The sequence below is a fragment of the Carya illinoinensis genome, chromosome 12 (genome assembly GCF_018687715.1).
Source record: "Carya illinoinensis cultivar Pawnee chromosome 12, C.illinoinensisPawnee_v1, whole genome shotgun sequence".
Lineage (NCBI taxonomy): Eukaryota > Viridiplantae > Streptophyta > Magnoliopsida > Fagales > Juglandaceae > Carya > Carya illinoinensis.
The window spans coordinates 1,473,313-1,490,976 of record NC_056763.1 but is presented as its reverse complement, the minus strand read 5'-3'; the positions used below and the strand labels follow the sequence as shown (position 1 = coordinate 1,490,976).

General features: G+C 35.5%; 1 protein-coding gene across 1 annotated transcript; it reads right to left on the bottom strand.

The window, feature by feature from the left end:
* Positions 1-8,771: 8,771 nt before the first annotated feature.
* LOC122289629 lies at positions 8,772-17,439 on the bottom strand. Its single transcript, XM_043096793.1, has 3 exons — positions 17,191-17,439; positions 16,551-16,761; positions 8,772-13,795 (listed from the first exon to the last, which is right to left on the bottom strand). Exons 1-3 carry the CDS (start codon positions 17,350-17,352, stop codon positions 9,042-9,044), a joined length of 5,127 nt encoding a protein of 1,708 aa, XP_042952727.1. The 5' UTR covers positions 17,353-17,439; the 3' UTR covers positions 8,772-9,041.
* Positions 17,440-17,664: the final 225 nt, after the last annotated feature.

The following is a 17,664-nucleotide window of genomic DNA, read 5'->3' as shown; positions in this document are numbered from 1 at the left end:
AAGGATAAAAGCCCTAACGTAGCATAATATGACTTGTATGTAATTCGAAAGACTTGACAGACTTTAGATAGAAAAATTTCATAAAACGACATATCATATAACTGACAACAATTCGTAACATGGCATATAAACTCAAATATCAACTTAGAAAAATCTAAAACTAAACACAACCATAAAAACTCCATAGGGGCCAAAACTTACATAGGCTATTCCCCTTGATTTTTGCTGCGATTCTTCCAATTTTCAAAACCCATGATGAATCAAAAATTTTCTTCTCATATACTCATAACATATTCTTAAGAATAATCATGTTTTGAATCATGAACAAATGTCATCAAAATCACAAAAACAATACTTGAAATTTTCAGTTTCTTTAAGTTCAAAAACAGATTTTTTTTCCCAAACTAGTTTGGATCAACCTCTTGATCCATGAATTAAAAGGATATGATCTTCAAACCAAAATATCACATGGTTTAAAAAAGTATCCTAAAATAGATCTAAGCTTTAAACTCAATATGATATGGTTAAAAATCAACCAAAACATCAATTCTTTGACCTAATCAAATATCCAATTGCATAAAAGTTCATATATTTGAAAATAATATCAAATATCTTCAAACTAACATCCTAATATGTATATAAGAGGTTTAGAATCCTCAATTAAAAAAATCAAACCAATTGGAATAAGATTAAACCAAAAAAGATTTAAACTTTCTTAAAACAAAAACTGTTTTTCCTCTTTCAGTTTCTAAGTTTTTAGAGGTAAGAAATTCTTTCATCAAAACCTTTAATCATGCAATGAATCCTCAAACAATAATCATATACACATGTTAAAAATACTACATAAAAATTTTGGACTAAGATCTATTCATTAGCTTTGTCAAAAACTCCAAAATATAATGCACTCTTAAGTTTATCACCCAGAATGACCTTTCTAGAGTTTAAAAAACTTTTTACTAACCAAATGATCTTCAAATGGAATAAATAAGATATACACATAAACTAGACTAAAAAATGAACAATGTTCATGAATAAAACTTTATGAGAAAATACATAACAAAGCTTATAATCAGGTTCGCAAAAGAACTTGGAAAAGCTACCCGAGAGTGTCTTTTGTGTTCTTTCAAATAAAGGTGGAAAGGAGAGATGGTTTATGTGGGAAGTGGGCTAGAGGGCTTCTTGCACAAGTTTCGAAAGATGATAACGCTAAAATGAGATTTGAGTGTTGGTCTTTTCAACCCAATTCAATATACAAACTCAGCCCAAGATATTTCTTCTTAGGTGCCTTGTAGAAGTAGAAGAGTGAGGTGGCATTGTAGTCCTTCACTTGAAGTACACTCTAGGCCCTTTTGAGCAAATCTGGTGGGGGTGCAATTACTTAGCCAAGAAGCAATACTAAGGTGGTCAAATTCATGGGCCTTAACCGAATGAGCCTCAATTTCATATTTTAAGAGAGTTTGGGTTACTATCTAGCTCAAATCCAATTTCTTTTGGGCCAATCAAATATCCAAGATTAATAAGGTTGGGTAATAATGTCATAAAATAAATATAAAGAATTAATAGCATGTGAAAGTGATTTAATCAAATGATTTAACACAATACTAGAAATTGATTCAATTAGGATTTGAAGATCAAATTTAGAGTTTGGATAAAACCGTTTATGACTTTAATTTAAGCCATGCTTTTGGATTTTCAGTATGACTATTCACCCGAGTTCCAGACCGGGAATCCAGGTATACCCAGCCTAGAAGCCGAGTTTCAAACCTGGGTCTAGTTTCGGCCCAAGTATATTGGGGTTAAGACCCGATCCAAAATCCAGATTAATCCGAGTTTTTAAAACTCAAAAATCCGGGTTCTCCCTTTTTATTTTTATTTTTTTAAATAACGGAAGTCTGTATTTTATTATTATTCTTTTCAAGAAAAAATGTTAATAAAAAAATCCTATATTTTATTTCAATTTTTTCAAGAAATAATATTGAAAAGCAAAATTTTGTTTATTATTTAAAAGCCTACATTTTTTATCGTTGTCATAATGATAAAAAATATCAAAATGAAAAACTAGATTTATGTTAAGAATAGCTAAGGCTATAAACAACTAATTAATTTTTAACTAAATGCATGTAAAAAAAAAAAATCCACTCCATATTACATTGTTTGAACTAATTTGCTTAGAACATTACAAAATACATACATTGCTTTAATTAAACTCCAATACACAACAACAAACATGAACTAATTTGCAAATACAAACATTGGAGCACATCCCTATGGCCTCATGCTTTCTTAACCACATAGCATCCTTGTCTTCCTTCAAAACCATACTCCTGTCCCAACATCTCTGACTGCTGCTTTCAAGCTGCCCATAACCAAATCTTTAGTAAACTAGATCAGCAAAATCAATAAACATCAGCACAGATTTGATTTGCAGTATCATCAAATAACCAATTTATTCAGGAGAAACTTCAAAGTGAAGAAGTCCATATGCATTAGGTCTTGACCATGCAAACTAATTAGAGGTCTATTTCGAAATCATCCCCTATACAAATGGTACCATCTTCTGCTCCTATGGTTCTCTCTCTCTCTCTCTCTCTCTCTCTCTCTCTCTCTCTCTCTCTCTCTCTCTCTCTCTCTCTCTCTCTCTCTCTCTCTCTCTCTCTCTCTCTCTCTCTCTCTCTCTCTCTCTCTCTCTCTCCCCTATGGGTTAAGAAACTATCTCTAATGTTTGGAAGACAAACATTTACTAACACTTGCATGCAACTTATATACATACCAAGAAATATAGAGAAATATAGCAGGACCTTTACCACTCAAATATGCTTGCATGTAAAAGCCTAACCAAGAAACTGAGACAAGATACCTAGAAAACGAGTCTAGAGTTCATAACTTTCTAACTAAAAAAATCCAAACTCAAAGGAACAAATTTGGTACCAATTTTATTTTCTCAATGCTTGAAAATACTCCTCAATCATTCAAACATTCTCTTCAAAAAAAAAATCAAAATCACCAAAGAGAGGAAAATAAAAATAGAGAGGAACAAAAAATTAACACAAACTCTTACCCAAATCTCAAAACAGGAAAAAATATACATCGACTTTTCTGAGACCCACTTGCAGATCTGGAAATAGAAAAGCACCTACTAGCCATATTCCACAATATACACGAATAAGAATCCAAGGAAACAGAAAGAAATGAGCCACCAAATCCCTGTTTCAAAAATAACCAAACGAAATAAATATAGAAAAAAAAAAGTTACCCTCTGCAGATGATCTCGGACAAAGCTAACCATCATTGGCAAGAAAAATGTTTGCGGCCAACGGAATCTCCGGCGGAGCAATGCTAAATTGCATCCCTACCAAGTGGACCTGGACCTAAATTTGGGTCAAGTCCCCCGAGGTCTCCACTGCCTTTTTGAGGTCCGTCATTAGGTATCCAAAGAAAATGTCGTTGGACAACAGCATTAGAGGCTAAGACCAAGTACTCGTCATGCTTCAACGCCATGAAGACCTTCCAACACTTGAGTTCCAGAAGCTCATTGTTAAGCACAGTCAATTCAGTGGCTGCAAGGGTTTCGTGGCTAGGGTTTAGTTTAGCCTATGTGAGAGAGAGAGAGAGAGTCAGAGAGGGGAGAAAGAAATATGTGAGAATAGAGAGAGTGGGGAGAAAGAAATATGGAGAACTAGTGCCTCTGCTCCAAGGGTTCGAGATGCGCTCTCAATTGCGTGAGTCTCTCTCTCCCAAACCTGTGGTGTTCCATGGACAAAAGGGCTCTCATGCCTTTTTGATGGAAGCCTCACTCTCCCTCACTTATAATTGGCGTGTTGGGTGATTAGATTTAGGGTTTTTTGTTTGTTGGTTTGATAGATCTAGGGTTATCTCAAGACAACACAAAAATCAAAGTTGGTTGGTTGGTGAAAATTAAGACTAACTCAAGCTAGCACTTAACTCTCAAAAGAATTGAAGAGAAAATTCTCATTCGTTAAATAACATAACATAATTGATGAAATAACAGCGCAATCAAACTATAAATAGGAATTCCCCCCTTTAGGGTTGGCACCACATGCCTTCCCATCTCTTCCCTAGATCTAGATCTAGATCTAGATCTCATTCTTGATTCGCTCCTTAGTTTTATGAATCCTAACTTTAAAGAAACAACATCAAATGCCTAAAATAAAGGAAATTAACTGGGAAATAAACTATGAATTAAACTAGAAAATAACATAAACATATTATAAATCAATAAATTTCTAAATAAAAGGTTCATGGCCGGCCACCACCATGAATGGCACTTCCACCCCTATTTTTTAGGAACTTGTCATCTTATCATGAAACTCCTCTAGTTGCACATGTCATGGACGCCCATTGCCTCACCACCCGAGCCATGCATGCAACCCAATGCAACGTTCCTATCCTCGACATGCCTAGCCCTCCTAGTGGTATTATGAATGGCTCGTCTTGCATCTCCAATATCACTTTTCCAATGGTCAACAAAATCGTACGCACCAGAAGGCTATTTCATCTAAAGGACATGGTTTCTCAGAAGCTAGCCACACCTCACAACCCAATGTCCCTTTTAAAGTTCCTATCATAGGTCCTCCAAATCCAATTTAGACAGCAACCAATGATTCATCTCATTCTAAGACGTGTCAAATTTGTGGAAAAAAAGGACATATCGCTTTAAAGTGTTGGCATAGGTTCAATCACAGTCTCCAACCTGATGATGTCTGGCAGGCCATAGCTTCCATGACTCTCCCCAATCCGTCTCACAACACTGAATGGACAGCTAATATGGACTCCTCCGCTCATATGATAGGTAACTTAGGTATGCTTAATAACATTCGTCATTACCTTGGCCTTGATGCAGTAATTATTGGTGATGGTAGACTTCATGAAATTACACATATAGGCGACACTTTTATTGGTACCACTACTTCTCGTATAATGCTTAAATTTGTCTTGCTTGTCCCGAATTTAGCAAAAAGCTTTTGTCAATTAGTCAATTAATGTCTGATTATCCTAATGCCTGTGAATTTTATGATGTTGGCTTCTCTATTAAGGAAGGGGTGACCAACCGCACGCTACTGATGGGTCATTGCAAGGGCAATCTCTATCTTTTGACCCAACCCACAGAAGCACACTTCTCCACCCATTATTGTTTAGTCATCGAAGACGTGTGTCATCAATGATTGGGGCATCCACAAGCCTCTACACTTCAAATTCTACGATCTAAGGGTCTTATTCAAATTTTTGCCAAAAATAAAGGTGCTACTCTTTGTGAGAGTTGCCAATTAGGAAAAATGAGTAAACTCCCTTTTTTACCTTCTACTAGCACAACTCTTGGTATTTTTGATCAACTTTACCGTGATTTATGGGGTCCTACACCTGTTCAATCTGTTGGTAAATTTCAATTCTATGCTTGTATTGTTGATGCTTTTTTCAAATATATATGGTTTATTCCCTTGAAGAAAAAATCTCAATTTTTTTAATGCATTCTTAATTTTTGAAAACTTTGTTGATTGTCAGTTTAATAAGAAAATCAAAGCCTTTCAATCTGATGATGATGGTGAATTTGCAAGCAATGAATTTAATTTGCATCTTCAACTGCAAGGTATTCTTAATCAATATTCTTGTCCGCATACACCCGTACAAAATGGTTCGGTCAAACGGTGCCATCGCACTATCCGTGAACCAGGTATGACTATGCTCTTTCATAGTGGCATACCCAAAAGCTTTTGGGTTGAAGCTTTTTCCACTATTGTTTTCATAATTAATCAGTTATCTTCCACATCCATCTATCTTCAATTCCCATTTTATTTACTTTATGTTAACTATCCCGATTATGCCTCCCTAAGAGTTTTTGGCTCAAAATCTTACGCCAACACTTGGGACACAAAGCATAACAAATTTGACCCTAAAACACTACCATGCATTTTCTTATTCTACAGTGATAAACTCCAAGGGTAAAAATGCTATCATCCAACCTCCCACAAGATTTTTATTTCTCAACACATTGTATTTGATAAAACTAGTTTTCCTTTCAAACAACCCGGCAAGCTTCATCTACCCTCTTCTAATAATCAAGTTTTATCAACATTCATTGAATGGCACTCCCATATGACTAACTATGTTGATATCCCTAGTACAACTTCTTTGTAGATACCACCTCTACTGGTCCCCTAATCATCCACACCTCTTGGTTCCCCTCCCATTCCCTCCATGGCTCTCGGCAATGAGACCTTGTCCCACCCCAACATCACTATATCCCTACCTCACAATGAACCACTTCCCACCCCTTTGCTTACTCCATGACATAACTCTCCTCCTCCTTAAGCCCTTACCTCTCAGCCTATGGTAAGTTGAGCAAAAGTTGGGATTCACTAACCTAATCCTAAATATACCAATCTCCACACTCTTCTTGACCTACCCAAAGATCAAAAATCTGTTTGTTCTGCATGAAGAAATACAAGCCCTTCATCCCAAACACACAGACACTTGCCCCTCAGATCCCAAATATGCAAGTTGTTGGATGCAAATGGGTCTTTAAGACCAAACTCAACACAAACGACACTCTTGACAGCCGGAAAGCTCGACTTGCAGTAAAAGGTTTTTATCAAGTCGATGGTGTCGATTACAATGAGACTTTCTCTCTAGTTATCAAACCTGGCAACATTCGGATCATCATGAGCATAATAGTCATTAATCACTAGAATATTTGTCAACTTGACATAAAAAATGCGTCCTTCATGGGGATCTCAAGGAGTCTGACTTTATAGAACAACCTCCAGGTTTTACCGATCTTACTCTTTCTTCATATGTTTACAAGTTGCATAAAGCTTTATTTGGTTTAAAACAAGTTCCTCATGCATGGTTTGATAAATTTAGTACATTTCTCATTTCTTATGGGTTTACTTGTAGTATGGTGGATCCCTCACTTTTTATATATCATTCCTCTCATGGTATGCTTGTCTTATTATTATACGTTGATGATATTCTATTAACAGGTTCTAACACTATTCTCTTGCATGATTTTACATGTACCATTGGTACCCAATTTGCTATGAAAGATATTAGTCTATTGCCTTATTTCTTACGCATATAGGTTCACCATACTTCCGATGGGCTCATCCTATCCCAAACTAAGTATGTTGTTGACATTATTGAACGTGTACAAATGCAAGATTGCAAACCCATGGATACACCTATGATGTCCCAAACGAAAGGACTCACTAGTGATATTCCTTTTCCTGATCCTTCGCACTAATGTAGCATCATTGATACTCTCCAATATCTCACACTTACATGTCCCGACCTAGCTTATAGTGTAAATTTTTTCTCACAATTTATACATGCACCAACACTTTCTCACTATAAAATGGTAAAAATCATTCTTCGCTACTTACATGGAACTGTTAAACTTGGTATCCATTTTAGTTCCCAATCTACACTTGATCTTTATGTATTTTCAGATGCAGATTGGGCAGGTTGTCCTCAAACAAGATGCTTCACAATTGGCTATTGCATTTTTCTCAAAAGTAACTATGTCTCATGGTCTAGAAAGAAACAACATACTGTGTCTCACTCAAGCTATGAAGCTGACTACCACGCCATAGCTCATTCAACTGCTGAACTTACATGGATTTCGTTCATTCTACACGATCTTGGTGTTTATCTTCCATCTTCGCCGGTTCTCTTCTATGACAACCTCAGTGCTCTCTACATGACCGTCAATCACGTTTTTCAAGCTCATAGTAAAAACATCGAGATTGACTATCATTATGTATATGAAAGGGTTGCTCTTGGACTACTTCAGACTAGGCACGTTCCTCCCTCCGTACAACCAGATAATATTTTCACCAAGCCTCTTGAACGGCCTGCTCTTCACATGTTAAGATCCAAACTTGGCCTTCTACCTTGGCACAATTTGTGGGGGTGTATTGAAGCTACACAATGAAACTTCCCCATTGGCTACAAAAATTCCAATTACTGCCCAACGGCTACTAACACAATTAACATGGAAATTCTTCTATTTCTCCTTCCATATTTGTATGAAAAGAATATCTTTTTGTGACGTTAGCATTCTCTGTAATTTTTCCTATGACTTGTATATGGTAAAAGACTCCCAATTGACTCTCACGGTATGTGAGATTTTTCTACAAACACCTAGAGTGCAAATCTCTTTAATTAGTTCCAACACTAGTTTAGGTACTCTTTCAACTTTTTTTCACTCCCCTCTTTTAGAATAGAATATATCTCTCTACGTCTCTCTCCCCCTTGGGTTTTGAAATGAGGCTTCAAATTCTAGTTTTTCCACAATCCCTTGAATTGATGGAGATCAAAATCTTAAGAGGAAATTTCAGAAAGCAAATGATTTGGATTTTTTTTCCAATTTAAAAAAGAGAACTACAAAGGTTTTTTGCAGACAGTTTTCCTATCTCCATAGCAAAATTTAAATATTCACAAATGTTTTGGTTTTGCAAATTGTTAAAAAAAATAACTCATGGGCTGCTGTATTTGAACGAAGATGAACCAATAAACTTTGTGGTTTTGAATTATCTATATGTCAATCTAATGAACATGTTGTGAAAGCCCAAAGAAATAATTAAAGAACCCACCCACGGAAACCGTAATTAATGTTCTAATGTGTTATTTTGACTTATTTTAGGGACTTCTTTTCATGGCTTAATATGCTTTATATATATATACACACACACATATAAGTATTTATACTTAATGAAACTGTATCCACTCCATACATGTCATTGAAGCCCTAAGAGTTAATATTAATTTATGCATGTCCATACTCATTCATTGGAGAATTTATCCATTCAAAAATGTAAAGAAACCAAAATACCACACTACATTCGAAATTACAAGCAAAAGCACTCCCAACATAAAAAGTAAAAACAAAGAAAATCCCAACATAACAAAACAAAACAAGCTTGTTTACACATCATGGCAGCAGCATTAGAATCAGCAACTAATTCAAGCTTGATAATTATGCCAAGCACACATAATTTAAACACAGAAAGTAACTATTTAATTGCCTAGTTTGAAGCTGGGAAGATAGATGCAAGGAACTCCTCGTCCTCCTCGAAAATCTGCATATTCTTGGACTTCATTACAAACCCCACTGCTTCCTCATTAAACTCAAGGATGAAACACCACTTTATCAGCTCAAAGAGTGCACCAATATGATCGCTATTTTCCCATAACAAACCCTCCGATATTGCCTCAGAGAAATATGTAGCATACTCAATCATCTTCTTATATCCACCTGATCTGTCCAACTTTTGTGCAAACAACTTTGAGGCCTCTCTATCCCAACGTATCATCCGGCTCGCTTTCAATTCCACGATTTCTCCTGAAGAAAGTGATAAAGAGAACTTTATAGCGATGGGTTCAACTATCTCCAGGAAAGTCACATTTAGAAGCCCTTTAACAGCTTCATGTCGCTTATCTGCTTCCATCTTCAACACAGGATCTGCTAGAAAACCGAGGATGAGCCTAACCAACCCTTTCTTAATCAAAGTATCATTTGGATTGACCTGATTGAGTTGAGGAACATCCACCATTGATGCTTCTTCCTTCTTTACCGATTCAGATATAGTCCGGACCCCCATTTTCCTATACATTTCAAGTAACTTTATCCTAGGTAATGAAGGCCAGCTTCGCGCAGGATACCAGACAAATATGGGTTGAGGAGAAACCTGTTCAAAAAGATCCTTCAGTAGAAGATCATCGGCAATGAAAACATCATGCTTGTCGGACAGCAAAATTCCATCTGAATCTGAAGCAACCGGCAATTTCCCCAAATTATCAATGAGAGTTCTCTCAGTCTTTCCACTCCAGTGCTTATAAACATAGACCCAGAACTTGAAACAGTCTTCATGTGACAGTTGGGGTCTTGAACTTTCCCAAACCATCCAAAGCTGGCAGTAATCATCAATAGAGGGACTGTTTTTAACATTGAAAGCCTTGGAGAAAAACAAGAGTAGCTTCTGGTCATAGTATTTTTCCAAAACTTGCAGGCGCGAACTAAAGAGATCATCCTTGTCATGCAAAACACACTCTCCGGGGCTGACCCACTTTCCATTCTCAGTTCCATTTGGGATCCAAATCCTTTTGGCTACTTCTGTGTCTGGCTCCCAATTAAATTCACTCAAGTAGTTATAAATTCGAACTATAGTGGAAAACTCATGATGGAAATCGAGGTGCCTGGCAACCAATGAGCATCCTTCCATTACATCCACGGTAACATGAATATAATTAAGCTCATTTTTGTATTTTCTAATGTTACAACCATAAAAACCTTCATCAAGAAAAGGTCCATCCGTATGCTTCAAATGAGAGTCCCAAGTAGAATCGAACAACAAGCACTGATCTGGAGGCCTATAACCATCATTTGTCTTCAACCATTTTTGAGAGATTATTTTCCAGAAAGTGTCAGGAAATTTGTAACTCCCATGATCATGCAATAAAATGTGGATGCATTCCAGCATGGCAACCACATTTGCAGAAGTTATGATGGAAGGGTCCTGAGGGAAAAAAAGGCCATCGGCAATAAACTTTACACCATCTTTGAATTCTGTGACAACCCCCATACTTTTTAGCTCTTTCTTGTATTCGTAAATGTCCTTGCCATAATAATTGTCACTATCGTCTATGAAAGGAATCAGAGCAATTGGGACAATTGATTGCCAATCTGGACCATAGAGAATGCAATTGCTTGGCGATCTCTGATCACCAAGCCTAGTTCGCAGCCACTTCACTTCACGGAAAAGTTTCCTAAGATCTGGAGGAAACTTATGTGGAGTATCATTTAGCAGTCTGTAACATGACAAAAAGGACAAAACATTTTCTTTTGTCATGGAAATCACTTGCTGCTTGAAAATCTGGGCAAATACTTCGACTGCCTCCTCAAAATTCATCTTTACACCTAATTGCAGCAACTCGTTTCTATAGAAGAAGATGTTGCCTCCATAGAAATTAGTATCAATGAGTGGGAAACCGCTGACAACGTGTAGGATGCATGCCCACTGAGAGTCAAACAAGAAACATTTTCCTGGAGACTTGTAACCAATATTTGTCTTGAAGCATTTCACACTACTCAATGTCCTGATGAGTTTGCTGGATTGTCCTAAATGACGCATACATTCAAGTATCAATATAACAGCCTCAGCTGTCAGAGAAGATAAGGATGAAGGCGATTTTAAATTGTCTACAACAAGCTTGTAACTTCCACTAAAGCCAATTAACACACCAAGGGACTTGAGTTCCTCTTTATAAGAAAGGATTTCATCCCCATAGTAACCTGTATCAATGAAGGAGAGGTTACTGATTTGAGATGCAACTTCCCATTCTTGATCAAACAAAACAGATCCAACTGGAGACATGTCACCGCTGGATGTCCTCAGCCATCTTCTTTCTTTTATAGTATTGATGAAATTTTCTGGTGTGAGATAATTTTCCGTCAAATACCTGATGAAATTCAAAACAGAGAGCACCTCGCTTCTAGTTAAAGTGGAGGAATCAGCAAGAGACATGAGATGCCTCCCAATAAATTCACATGCTTCTCCACACTCAAAAATGACGCCCATTGTCTTTAGCTCCTCTATATATTTATTTATTTGATCCCCATAGAAACTTCGATCAATCAATGGAATATCAGCAAGCACTAATCCGCTCTGCAAAATGTTTCCCAGTGAAGAAGTAAGCATGAATGACCGAGATGGTGGCCCGTAACCCGAGCTGCCATTGGTAGTAATCTTCAGCCAGCTACCTTCCTTTATGCTTGCCAAAAAGCTCTGTGGAATGTGAGTTCTCCAACATTTCAGGTTATGAATCCAATCCAAAAGCAAGAACGCGTTTTGTTTGGTTAGAGGTGCAGAAACAGCAGGAATTGCAACATTGGGAGGAGCTATATGAGGGATATCAGAAGCAGCAACATGAGTTTTAAGGAACTCCAAGATCTGTTCTCCAGAACAAGATTCACCTGCAAAAGAATCTGGACACAAGTATTCTTCTCCTAACTCAACATAGCTTTCACCTCTCCATGGATTTGAACCAATCAATCCAGCCCATTTGCTTCGTTTGGCAGGGACCAGAACCCTTTTCCTCTGCCTGATTAGATTCCCATGGTTATCTATGAGGGGCATAATACCACATAAATAATCTACTTGAGATTTTGACAGATAACTCTTTGAGTAAGAGTGATATAAGAAGTGAACAAAGGCAATGGCGAGCTTGTTGTCTTTATTGATATAGTTATTAATGTGAACTGCATAGTCATATACATCTACAGCACCAACCATGACATGTTTTTGAAGCCATTGTTGTAAAATCAACTTCTTAGGAAAGAATTGAATAACTTCTTGTGTGCTTTCTGGCATAAAAAAATGACTGGCAATACAATGGAATTCCCAGTTCCAATTAATTAGCCATGAAGAATGATAAGAATTCTTGGATGACAACACCGCCTTGTATGAGTTTCTGCATTCATCTATGGTACACAAAGATACATCCCCATCAACACCCACATATTTTATGAGTGGTATGTTCTTCATCCTAGTGCTGTCAAGTTTTGACTTCCAATTCTCGGCAACAAATAGTAAAATATCTAAATACACATCCTCGGCGACTCCTGCAACAAGGTTAGAACTCTGGATGCACTCGGCATACCATTCATTGTTGACTGGTCCCACTCCTAAGAAACTCAATACATGATCATACTCCCCTGTATCAAATGAAGGACTCAGTATATACTTTCCTTGGTATGAGAGATTAAGCAAGCTCTTCCCCTCCTTCCCTGCCTTTTCCAAAATGTTCCAAAAATCAGGCATTAGCCTACCGACTTCGCATGGTTTATGAAAGAACTTCTGCTGCGTATACGACTCACATGGGACAATATTTTCTTTAACAAGCTTTTCCTTGATTGAATTCCTCACTTTGTTCAACTCTTGATAAGAAGAGTTGTTGAGAGGAATGAACCTGAATATGGAAGCCAAACTTGATGGTGGAACATTCTCAGAAGATTGAACCAGGGAGACAAAAGCATCAATAAAAGCGGAAGAAACACAATCAAGAATCCCTTGGTTCCACTTGCTGTCCAAGAGAATTGTTTCCCTTGATGATGCAAGAAGAAAATCTGCCTGAATTATAAAAGGAAAGTTAGTAACCATCTCTGTGGGAAGAAATGCATAGATCCCAGGTGAACTGGTCCCTCTGTTGAGACGCTCTCCAAGAGGAAAAGCCAACATGATCACTAACTCTTCTACTTCCATTCTTCTTTCCACTCTGTTTTCATGTCTTACAGGGAACTTTTGCTTCCACATATAGTAGCTGCATTCTGCTTCAGACACATTAATCTTTCTCTCAGCTGAGAGATGGAGTGTGGAGGACTCAGCATCAATGTTCTTCCTCAACACATAGTTAGTCTCACTTGTAATAGCAATTGCACTAATGGTATTGAGCTTTGGATCTTTATTATGTTCCCTGACTGAGAACCGCTTCAACTTCGTTAGGAATAAAAGAACTTCAGGATGAACACTTGAGAGTTGCTGCTTCACAGGTATGACCTTATCAGGCTTCAAAGGTAAGACAATTGTTGTCGTAGGGAGAGAAGTTTTGGAACCATATATCTGTTGTAAATCAGAAGGAGTTGGGTTCTCCTCCACCCATTCTGGAACTATGTACCCAAGTTTGCAATGTGGGCAGGGCTCTTCGTTGAATCGTATTTGATAACCATTGCTGAATATGTAGGGCTGAGCAGTAATGAGAAATACACTCTTGAACCCAATTCCTGCATTTTTAACCATATGGCAATTTAATTAGAAATAAAAGAACATACATCCTTCCCATTCACACACAGCCAAAAACGAAAAAAAAAATAATTAAAATACATGAGTTATGGCAACCCTAGAATTAAAGCTGGGATCCACACTTCCAACAGCTTCCTTTAGCATTAATGTTCAGTTTTTTCATTACAGTGAAGAATATAGCTCACAATTAATTCATTACTCAGATCAAGTAATATCTTGAGCATTTAGAGAGAGAGAGAGAGAGAGAGAGAGAGAGAGAGAGAGAGAGAGAGAGAGCATTTAAGGATTTAGCTTGTAATTTCTAGAAGTTACACTTTGAACACTTTTCAAAAGAGTGAGTTTAATTTCAAGCAACTATACATTTAATTTGAACTCAACACCCGCCAACAACTTTTCATTGCAATTTCCCCCATTGTTGTTTATCTAAGGAGATTATAAATTGGATGGTCAAATGGAGACATAACCCTTCTAATTTAGAATAGATCTAACATGATGGACCTTCAAGAGAAATGGGTAACTCACAATAAATTTTAATGAGGGTGGATATTTGTGTTTGAGAAGAGCCAAGAGCCTGATGGCATATAGTCCAATCCTCAAAATGGAAAATTTGGGTTCTAAACCCCCCACCCCACTTATAAAAAAAATAAAATGGAGAAACTCATGAGTAGGGGTGAGCATCGGCCAGTCCGGACCGGCAAAACCGACCGGACCAGACCGGACCGAATTGGATCCGGTCCGGTCCGGTCCCATTTTTAAGGGACCAAAAAGATTCGGTCCGGTCCCGGTCCGGGAGTTTTTCACCCCGGACCGGACCGGACCGAATAGAAATTAAAAAAAATATTATTTATATATATTATTTATATAATAGTTGTATATAATTAAATTATTAATTATATAATTATATATGGTATAAAAAAATATTAATAGTCTAATATAGACTATAGTTATACTAATATAGTTATACTAAATCACTATAACTAATACTTCAACAATAGCTATAGTGACCTATACTAATAGTCTACTATTAATACTAATATACTATTATATAATTTATATAGTTATACTAATCACTATAATTAATACTATGTATAGCTATATAGTATATTTATCACTTTAATTAATATAATTTAAATATCACTATACTTATATTTAATGAATATATAAAAATCATTATAGTTAATACTTATATAGTTATACTAAAGCACTGATTTACCATAACTAATATTACTAATATATAGCTATATTAATGGTCTAATACTATTATAATTTGGGTAGTTATACTAATCATAATAAGTTAATAACTAAATCACTAGAAATATAACTATATATATATATTTAGTATGAATGTATTATTATATTATTTAATATATAACTATAATATATAGTACTAGTATATATTAATATATTATAAGAGTTATAGTATAAATATAATATATAAATTATAATATACTAATATACTTATATAGTTGTACTAATACTATTAGTCTATTATATACTCTAAAACTCAATTCTAATATAGGCTATATAGTTATAACTAATACTAATATTTATATTAATACTAATGATGTAGAATATAGTTATACTAACTAATTGATTCAACATAACTAATATTACTAATATAATATAGCCAAATTGAATTATTAATAGTCTAATACTAATACAATTATATAGTTATACTAGTCATAAATTCATAATAACTAAATCATTATAAGTCTATAACTATATATATTTAGTATCAATGTATTACTATATTCTTTAATGTATAACTATTAACTATAATATATAGTACTAGTATAACCGATCAAAAATATATATATATATAATACTAGTATATATATTAATGTATTAACATATTATAAAAGTTATAGAATAAATTATAATATATCATATATTTGTAAATTTATAATAGTATTAGTATAGTTAGCTTAATATATAATATGTTAGTATTAAATCACTATAACTACATAGAGTATTAGTAATAAGAGTATTACTATTATTTAATATAGTATTACATATAGTATTACTATCATTACATATAGTTATTAGTTATAGTATTAGTACTAGTATAGTTATTAATACTAGTATAGTTATTAGTACTAATAGACTAATAGTATTAGTTATTAGTATTACATATAGTTACATATATAGTTATCACTATTACTATTATTACATATAGTTATTAGTTATAGTATAGTTATTATTACATATATTTATTAGTTATAGTATTATTACTAATAGACTAATAGTATTAGCATATTACTAATATATATATATAATACTATATGTATATATATTAAATATATTACAATATAATTACATAAATATTAAAAAAATGTCATTAGATTAAAAAAAAAAAAAAAGTCAACCTTGGACCGAATGGACCGACCGGACCGGACCGGTCCTGATAGAGTTCGGTCCGGTCCAGGGTGGGAAAACCCTAGACCGAATAGGTCCGGTCCGGTCCACAAAACCTCCCCGGACCAGACCGAACTCACCCCTACTCATGAGTTAGAATGATTATATACACGTGATATTCACAACTTATTTTTGCTAATTAACTCTGTCAGGACCAGAAATGAGTTAAATCTTGATTACAGACACACATCATGTACATACATTAGATACTAGCATTTTTACGATACGAGAGAATACTGCATGCAATATCGATGGAATAAAGTACAGTAGTACGTAGTATTATTAATTGGAGTGAAAAAGTAGTACATAGGCAGCAGGTACCTTTCTCTCCAATATAACCTCGTTTCCTGTTGCCTTTTTTGGTGGACCGACCAACACTGCAAATGGAGTCTATGTTTTTAGAAGAGAAACCTTTCTCGTTGTTGAAAATCAGTAATGTTGATGGAGCTCCCGTGCCCGTAATGTCCTCCGAGGTTATCATGAACTCAAGTGATGGGCCCACCCCCTCCATGTATTCGTTATCTTCCGCATTCTGAGACACACACACAATATTTAATTTCACCAATATCATGTATCTCTAATTTTAGTATATATATATATATATATATCTTGATTACTTTGTGAGCTGGAAAGACAACTTTCAATATATTATTATCTGGCCTCCTATATATCATGCATGCATGTGTTCCGTTTCATGATCCAACAACCTCTTAAAAACTGAAAACTGGAGTTTATTGACGATGCTGCATGCATTTATTGGACTGGCGAAAATGAAGGTGTTAATGATATAACATGATTCGAATCTCTGAAAGTGAAATCTCAAATCTCATTTTTCTCGGAATTAGTAGTCAAACAAATTAAGGTGACTTCAAGTACTAGCATATACATCATCGTGATCATCACGAAGATCAAACACACACACAAAGCAAACCATACATATGAGAGAGACTGAGTGAGGAACCTGAATGAGTTCCATGAGAAAGTGGACATCCTTGGCATAAAGTTCAGCAGAGAGGTTCTTGACGGCCTGCTGAAGATCCTCCGTCAATGGATTCAGTTCTCCTCCGATTGAAAACTTTTTTCTACGTATCTCTTTTATGTGTTCTCTCGCCGTCATTTCCATACCTTCCCAAAACAAATGCACAATGACGACACAATTACCACCAGATCTTAGATTATAGCCAGAGAGTATTGAAAGTAGTCAAAGATAGTGTGAAGCACGTCTATTTATATGCCGAGCAGGAACCTTAACGAAGAGGGTTTACTTCCCAAACAATTATGAAAAAAAAATAAAAAAAAATAAAAAATAAAAATAAAATAAAAATAAAAATAAAAAAAAGAAGAAGAAGAAAAAAAAAAAAGGGAAAGCAAAAAAAAAAAAAAATGTCTTTGAGATTGATCCGACCACTGAGACGGGAGAGTAAAAAAAAAACGT

Excerpts from the sequence above, each read along its gene's own strand:
- LOC122289629 (XM_043096793.1), bottom strand. The coding sequence starts at position 17,352 with ATGGAAATGACGGCGAGAGAACACATAAAAGAGATACGTAGAAAAAAG. Across the intron at positions 16,762-17,190 it reads TTCTCATGGAACTCATTCAG|AATGCGGAAGATAACGAATA; the intron begins GTTCCTCACTCA and ends TGTGTGTCTCAG. Across the intron at positions 13,796-16,550 it reads AGGTTATATTGGAGAGAAAG|GAATTGGGTTCAAGAGTGTA; the intron begins GTACCTGCTGCC and ends TTAAAAATGCAG.